Here is an 8,930-nt window from a genome sequence, read left to right on the forward strand (position 1 = left end):
TTTTTCAGCCTTTCTTACCTTGGCCATGTCTCTGAGTATTGCACATCTTGTGCTTTTGGGCACTCCAGTGATGTTACAGCTCTGAAATATGGCAAAACTGGTGGCAAGTGGCATCTAGGCTTTTCTCAGTTCATGGGCAGTTATTTTGCGCCTTGGTTTTTCCACACGCTTCTTGCGACCCTGTTGACTATTTTGAATGAAACGCTTGATTGTTCGATGGTCACGCTTCAGAAGCTTGGCAATTTTAAGAGTGCTGCATCCCTCTGCAAGATATCTCACTATTTTTGACTTTTCTGAGCCTGTCAAGTCCCTCTTCTGACCCATTTTGCCAAAGGAAAGGAAGTTGCCTAATAATTATGCACACCTGATATAGGGTGTTGATGTCATTAGACCACACCCCTTCTCATTACAGAGATGCACATCACCTGATATGCTTAATTGGTAGTGGGCTTTCAAGCCTATACAGAGTATAGGGAGTATATGGAGTAAGACAACGTGCATAAAGAGAGCGAGGTGGTCAAAATATTAATTAGCCTAATAATTCTGCAATAATTATTCTAATAATTATTTGCCTAATAATTCTGTAATATTTTATAATAATTTTTGTTTCATTATATTTGTGTCCGGCTCCTAAGTTGTTCTGTCCCTGATGACCAATATCGTTGGCGACCCCTATACCTTTTTTTTTTAATAAACATCCATTTCTTATCTAGACTCTATTTATGCTCTTAATGTAGAAACATCAGTTTAATCCATATGATAACAGGGTTTTTTTAGAATCTATTGATAACTTGGTGTGTTTTGTGTGTGTGTGTGTGTGTGTGTCCACAGAATTTCGCTCGCCCTCACACCTTAGCGGCCTGAATCGGACAGCGTCTCTGAGCGGCACAGACAGGACAGAGTCCCTCTCCATCAGCGGTAGCAACAGTCAGCTCAACAACAGTTTCCCCACACAACAGTACACGCCAGACTTTTACGTCCGCGCCCTCACTGACCTGCAGTTTGTCAAGGTTGGTCTCAGGTTTTAATCTCTGTAAATGAAGATTGCCATCATGCTTTCATACTGTTTTTTTTCCTTCAGAATTTCAAAGCCTTATTGACGAAGGTCATTTAACTCTTTGACACTTTGATTTTGCTTCTGAACCTGGTCTAAATATATTATTATATAATATATTAAGTGCCCTGAAACATGAAAAATGCCTCCCCTTCAGACAGCACTGCACACGTCTACGTTAAAGATTATTTTTAAAAAAACAGCATAAAATCTGGCATTCACATATCCCAGTATTTCAATCTTGTAAAGTTGAAAGTTTTTTTTTCGTCACACTGTTTGTCGGCTAAAGATCCCAACATGTTGCATTGCACTTGAAATGATATTATATGAAGAATGTTTAGAGGCAAAAAGTACATTAATTGGTTATCTGTCCTTAAATGTGTGTAGCATAGAACCAGGTGCCAACAGTGACTGGCTCTGTTGTATAGTTGTCCCAGTACTTAAGTACAGTACTGTGTATTAGCCAAGAGAGATGCAGCAATAGTACACAGTAGTAATGTTTTATACATTTTCATCATTTGATGACAAAAACGTACAAAGAATTTGTTATTATAGTGTATGTCTCTCTCTCTCTCTCACTCTCTGTCACTCGTTCTCTCTTTCACTTACTCTCTCTTTCTTTCTCTCTCTCTCGCTCTCTCTCTCTCTCTGTCTCTCTCCCTCTGTTTCACTCACTCACTCTCTCTATTTCTGTCTCTCACTCACTCCCTCTCTCTGTCTTTCTCTCTCTGTCACTTGTTCTCTTACTCACTCGCTCTCTCTCTCACTCACTCACTCTCACACTACCTCTCTCTCACACTACCTCTCTCTCTCTTTCTCTCTATCACTCTCACTCTCACTCGCTCTCTCTTTCTCTCTCTCTCTGTCACTCTCTCTCTCTCTCTCTCTCTCCCTGAAGATCACACGAACTCAGTACCAGAACGGTCTGATGGCGTCCCGTTTAGACAGCACGCCTCAGTCCCCGGAGAGCGGCCACAACCCAACCCGCCTGGACCAGACCAATCCACTGGTGACCACGGCCAACATCGCCATCACGGACGTGACCGCGGACTCCGGCGCGACAGAGAACGGGCCTGATGAGATGACACTTCTCCTCCTCAATGAGCAGAACTCACCGAACACGGCCAACCACCACAGCCAATTGGAGAACAGCATCTGAGCCACGCCCCCCGCACCTCCCCAACATTCACTACATTTGCACGCATGCACTACTGGGTTTGCATAATGTACAGGGGAGGCGATGTGTGTGTGTGTGTGTGTGTGTGTGTGTGAGAGAGAGAGAGCAAGCGTATATGTTTATGTTCGTGTGATAGTGATACAAGCCATGTGCATGCATATTGTGTAAATATGCAAGAGTGAAACAGAGCTCACCGTTTATACACACAGACGTCACCAAGTGAACGGTAGGAACTCTTCTCTTCTCTTCTCGTCAGCCTGTCCATCGTTTGTGGACTCATCAACACCAAAAATATTTTAGTGCGTGCTCTGTCTACACGGTGTGTGTGAAGTGTGTGTGTGTGTGTGTGCATGAGAACTCTCTACGTATGACGTCAAAGATCTGGAGAACAATGCTTCTTTGGACCAGAAAATTCCTCCCTGTCTGGTCCGTCAGAGTGATTCCTGTTTGTAAGGCTCGACAGTGATGCATCTTCCTTTTCTCTGATGTTTTGTGTGTGTGTGTGTGTGTGTGTGTGTGTCACGAATTTATTGTCCCTTATCAGAGACTCAGGGAGAATCCCCGACGGTCAAGTGTGATAAAAACTAACCATCCCAGCGCTGCACTGTTACCACGTTATCCATACAGCTAGAAGACAAAGATTAGCCTAGCCTAGCCTAGCATGTGGGCGGATTTCACAAATGATCTATTAAAAAAGTTTGTGTTGTGTGTACACACAGACACACAACAAAGTGGGTTTCCATTCACTTATAATTACATATATTCATATATATATATACATATGTGTGTATATATATATATGCAAATATATATATCTACTTTTATCTCTATAAAAAATATATATACATACATATTTATCTATATATATATATACATATATAGATATATATTTACATATATATACTTATATATAGATATTAATAAAAATATATATGTACCGGTTGTACAAAGTAGAAACACATGCAGTACTGTGCAAAAGTCTTTTGCCACCACTGGCAAAAGAACAACAGAAAGGGGGCGACAGACCTCTGATGTTCAGAGGTGTGATTGACAGCTCGGAGCTCCACTTTAATTTGGGGCCGTACACCTGCGACAGCAGTGTGACAGGAACCACAAATTTAAATATTGACAAGTTTGTTCCAGATTTTTTTTGGCATTACTCTCAGGTTCTACTAACTCAAGCCAGAACATTATTAAAAAGTGTTTTTTTTTATGATGTAATTTCCTTTTCATTCATGTTGGCCTAAGACTTTTGCACCACATAAACAACAGGAGCCTTTATCCCAGAGATGTAAAGAGATTCAGCGTCAAGTTTGTTCTGTGACTAGACAATCACCGTGACTCAAATGAGGGTGTTCGGCTTAAATTAAATGTATTATCCGGTACGGTAACTGTAGCGGCCCCTAGAGGCCTGTGCCCTGCTTAGCTTTACACTGTTCTCTACGGCATCGTGTCAGTCCACTTCCTGTATCGGTGTCGGAATCCATGTCCGCTCATGAAATCCTACTGTTCTGAGAGAGTGCTGTGCGTATGTGTGAGTGTGTGTGAGAGCCAAAGGCTGTGGCCAGACCTGGAGATAACAGAAACCAAAGGAGGGAAAAGTGTGACGACCTTCTGACTAGAAAATATTATGAGCAATCTCCGTTTTTTTTATTTATTTAGTTTAATGTTTGTAAATATTTTTTGTTGATGAACATGGCAAGAAATCAGATTTTTTTTTTTTTTGACTCAATGTGAGTTTTGATGTTTTAAATGTACTTTTTTTTCCATGTGTTTAATCAATTCCTGGGGGGGTGTTGTAGGGAGAGGAGGTTACGTTGTTCGTCTGTCCGTGTGTGTGTGTGAACTGAAAACACACATCTCAATCCTATCATCAACCAAAATTTGTCGGTTCAATACCCTCATGTTCAGTATGTTCATGTATATTTTCTCATCCATCACACTCCAAAAACGTGTTCATGTTTTGAATTTTTTTTTTTTTCCGGTTCTTTTTTTTTTCCGGTTCTTTTTTTTTCCCCCCGGTTCTTTTATATATATTTTATTGGTGATTTATTACATGCAGAATAAATCACACCTCAAGATTTTGAAATCAAATACTGAAACATTCGTTTTCTTTTTTTTTTTCTTTCTTTCTAACTCTAAAACAGTGTTTCCCAACTTTTTCTCACCAAAAAAATCTCACAAAAAGTATACGTAATGAAAATGTACTCCTGTTTAATTGAAGACAATGCTGATATACTGACAGGAATTGAAGAAAGACTAAAAGATCTTCAACATCTGTAATTATCTTCTAGTTTTTTATAACCATCTGCTGCCACCTAGTGGAAGAGAAATAATTGCGTTGCCTGTCTCGCATTGACGAACAACAGAAAAATTATTTGCAATAAATACATGATAGTTTTGGGACCAATTACGTGACATTGAATAGTGTGCCACAGCCACTACTCTAAACCACCAAAGGCACGAGTTCATCTGACAAAGCTGTTGCCAAAGAGGATTCTGGGATGTGTATTTGATACAAGTTGAGTTCCAACAGAAATCAAATATAATTGTTTTTTATTTCCGCGTCAACGAACAAACACTGTAAAAACAGAAATATCAACAGGAGTCTTGTTCTGACCTTGTATGGATTCTAAAATCAAAACGGAACTGCTTCTACATTGACGTTGTTCTCCTACCACTGAAGGTGAAACCCCTAACACGGGGATATTACTTCTTCTGTTGACTTCTTGGTAAAAGTCTATTTTAAACCTTCTTATGTGTGGTTCGGAAAAAAACTTAAATGTCACAAGAAGTTACTTTACTGATTTTGAAGAAGTACATTTCCTTCTTTTGTCACAAGACAAAAAATGTGGTCGAGTTCAGTTTTTCATCCTGGTCCTGTGTTTTTTAGGCTGTTCTGACAAATTTCTGCCACAGAGTTTGTCTTTTAAGGCTGCACTAAAGTTTTTTTAAAAAGTAATTAGAGATGACTACTACACCTGTTCAGCAGCTGTTCTTATCTTTTATATCAATGTAGATTAAACGGTTTAACACAGGGTCTGGAATATTTAAAAGATGTTGAAAAAAATGACGACAAAGTGTTTTCAAAAACACCCCAGTGAAGATCTTGATTTCTGGTTTTGCTTAAAAAATATACGTTTAAATTTAATTATTTTTGTTTAGCTGAACACTGGATATGTTGCTATTTTCTACAAAATGTGTTTATATATATATATATATATATATATACATATATATTTATGAATATTCACTAATATATGTGTATATATTCACATATATACATACATGAAAAGAATAGTACATAACAGTTGCATAGCACAGTTCATTTTTGTCAACAGTTTCTAGCAATTTCTTTTTATGCTTTTCTAATTTCTGAACAAAGTTAAGTTTAATTTAGCAAACAAACACGCACACACACATATAAAGGATAATTCAAATTATAATAACTATTACTGCACAGTTCATTTCAATGGACTTGGTGGATTTTAGTCACAGTCGTTGATCTTGACAGGCTGACAGAACATATGAATTAGTCGTTAGGAAAAGCTCCCGCAGTCGGTGCAAATAATGTGTGCATTGACTGTGTATTAGAGACACAGCTATATATGTGCATATATGTATATATTTACACATTTATACATACATATGCATACATATGTATATTTATGCACGTGTATAGACACATATATATGTATGTATATATATATATATTTACTATATATATATACAGTATATACAGATATATTTATCTATTTGTGGTTATATATACATATGTGTGTGTATATTTGTACATTCCACCATCATATAAATATATATGGTATATATAACTATATGTAAATACATATATGTATATAAAATATATATATGTATATATAAATATATATATTTACATGTGTACAAATATATACAAATATATGTATTCATGTGTATATATATATACATATATGTGTGTATATATTTGTACATTCCACCTCCCATTTACTAATTGTACTCCCTAATACACAGTCTATAGACATGTTATTATTTGCCCCCACACGTATCTTGAGAAAAAACCCAGTGAAAACACTTTGTCTTTGTTTTTTGTTTTTTCCCCACAGCTGCTGTAAACTTCTGCATAACACTTTCAAGACCACGTCACAGTTCTTTTCCTCAGTCACAGCTCCATGTTTTCCCTGTTAGGCTCATCCTGTAAATACAAGAACTGAAAATGAGTGAGAAACCCAGATTTGCCAAAATCGCCACAGTGGACTAGATGCGGTGCCGCAAAACTCACTGGATTTCGTAACCATCGGCGCCTTTTGACACACATTACACCGCACATACAGTAGCTGCCTTCACAGTCTGTTCTATAGAGACAGGAAAAGCAGTGAAAGGAACTCTTTTTTTTCAACTTTTCTTTGTTCTCATGCCTCTGGTTAATGTTCTCGGTTAATGTTGTGGTTTAATTCATTCCTGAACTGTTTCCTCCTCAAACACGTACCTTACCATTTCAACAAATAATCTTTGTTTTCTGTTTTCTGGTGATATTGATTATGTGACTGTTCAACCCTTCCACATTTTTTTTTTAATTGTTCGGTCTTGGGTTTGATTAATTGTACGGTCTTGGGTTTGATTATGGTCTTGAGCTATTTTGTACCTCGGAGGCACCTTCGCTGTGCTAATTGTGCTAATCATTCTTTTTTTTTTTTCTTTTTCATTTGTCAAATGTTTGATTTGCGGAGAGTAACAGAGTGAATACTGAGTGCCGGGTGTTTTGGAGGGAAATGAAAGAAAATGAAGTGCTCTCTTAGCTTTTTAAAAAGGGATATAAGCAAATGTATAAATAATGTTTTGTAATTTCTGTCTTAATGAGTTTTTGAAGATGAAGAAAGTTCTAAATAAACCCCAGATATATTTCTCTATGGACCTTTCTGATTGTTCTGTCTGTGTCTGTGACATTTGCACTACAGAACGCTGACCTCTGTAGATGAGGTGTGAATTTACTTTAGTCATTCATTCGTTCAACTTCATCTCTACCTCCAAATCCTATTCAGGTTCTGAATCTTGTTCAAATGGCAGTGTTAGCAGTCATATAAAATATATATATTCACACTAACATTCAGACTTTGATTGAACAATTAACACAATCTTGAATATCTTTAAAGTCTGGGAGGAAACAATTGTATTCAGAAAAATACTTCTCAGAGAGAGACTCCAGGTAATCAAACTCATGATCTTCTTGCTGTAAGGCAAGAGCACTAGCCACTCTACCACTGTTAGCCACTCTTAGACTGCAGTGTAGGTACTTGAAAAAAAGTCACAAACCTTCGCGACCCAAGTCAATAGACATTATTCGTGAACTCCCTGGAAACTTCTCGAAATGATGCGAGACGACCCAAAAAAAACCCAAAAAAAACTGGGGGTCACGACCCAGTCCTTGGCAAACAATGTACTAAACAGTACCCAGGTACTTACATCAGAATTCTGTTCCTAAGGAGTTCGGAATTCACATACTCTACCTCAGTACCTAGATCACTCACCTACACTAGCAAAGTGACATCATAGTCTAGACCATACGTGTCAAACTCAAGGCCCGGGGGCCAAATGCGGCCCGCCAAGCCGTTTTGTGTGGCCCGCGGGAGCTTAAAAAACATTTAGTAAAGTCCATGCAGCAGAGTTTCTCAACCTATGGTATTAAAAGTTTTTTTTTTATTACACAGCGATGAACAATACTGTTAGCTTGAATAAATAATAATCAATTGCAGAAACATGTATTAGTCTGTTATGAAGTAGTTACATCTATACCAGTGGTCCCTAACCTTTTTTGTTCCAAGGACTGGTCAGCCAGTACTACCCGTTACTACAGAACGGTATCAAGGTGCTGTGCATTGAAGGATCATTACATTTTCAAAATAAAACGTCTTTTAGATGCTGTTCTGTTTGTATCAGAGTCTGAATGACGTATTATTTTGAAATATGTACATATTATTTTTAAGTAAATGGATATGACTGGATTTTCTTTGAATGAAGCAAATTAGTTAAAATTAAGTACATTTTTTCACCGTGTCCCACTGCGGCCCGGTACCAAATGACCTATGGACTGGTACTGGTCCACAGACCAGGGATTGGGGACCTCTGGTCTATACAGTCTTTCATTTACAACCGGCCCTTCAAGGGAAACTGTATTGCTGATGTGGCCCCCGGTGAAAATGAGTTTGACACCAATGGTCTAGACAATAAAATAGAGCATTCTGACTTATGCCTGGGAGCCATAATGACGGGAAAAAAATTCCTGAAAAAATAAAGACAACAAATGCAGCACAATACACTGTACAGAGTACAACTGTCCACACTGATCGCCAACTAGTACCCGTGCGAACATTCGTTTTAGAGCTGTTTTTGTCGTAATAATGGAACAAAACTTTCAAAAAGTCGATGGCGTCGTAAACCGAGAACCCACTGTATATTTCATTTACTTCAATAAGAAACGCACATTCTGCTAAAGGTTAGCCAATCAGCAGGTACAAATAAAGCATCAAAGAGTATATCTGAATCTGTCAATAAATTGCAGTCAATAATTGGAACCATGTCTGTGTCTCCAGGTCATCGGTTCTGAAACAATCAAATCAAGGGCAACTGAAGAGGTGGAAATGTCCTCAAGAAACCAGGCCTCACATCAGGCCTCAACCTCTGCATGTAATAATATGAAATTGTTTC

General features: G+C 37.9%; 2 protein-coding genes across 2 annotated transcripts in view; both read left to right on the forward strand.

Annotated features, from left to right (window-relative positions):
• Positions 1 to 4,333, forward strand: part of LOC103397876 (metal transporter CNNM4) — a 38,406-nt gene extending 34,073 nt beyond the window's left edge. Inside the window, exons 6-7 of the mRNA XM_008336293.3 lie at positions 832 to 1,010; positions 1,953 to 4,333. Coding sequence (XP_008334515.1) covers positions 832 to 1,010; positions 1,953 to 2,213 — 440 coding nt within the window. The 3' untranslated portion in view covers positions 2,214 to 4,333. The remainder of the gene's footprint in view (positions 1 to 831; positions 1,011 to 1,952) is intronic.
• LOC103397875 (interleukin-1 beta-like) overlaps positions 38 to 8,930 on the forward strand; it is a gene marked incomplete at its 5' end in the record, with an annotated part of 14,283 nt that continues 5,390 nt past the window's right edge. Inside the window, 2 exon segments of the mRNA NM_001297581.1 lie at positions 38 to 49; positions 5,024 to 5,025.

The sequence above is a fragment of the Cynoglossus semilaevis genome, chromosome Z (genome assembly GCF_000523025.1).
Source record: "Cynoglossus semilaevis isolate Cse_v1.0 chromosome Z, Cse_v1.0, whole genome shotgun sequence".
Lineage (NCBI taxonomy): Eukaryota > Metazoa > Chordata > Actinopteri > Pleuronectiformes > Cynoglossidae > Cynoglossus > Cynoglossus semilaevis.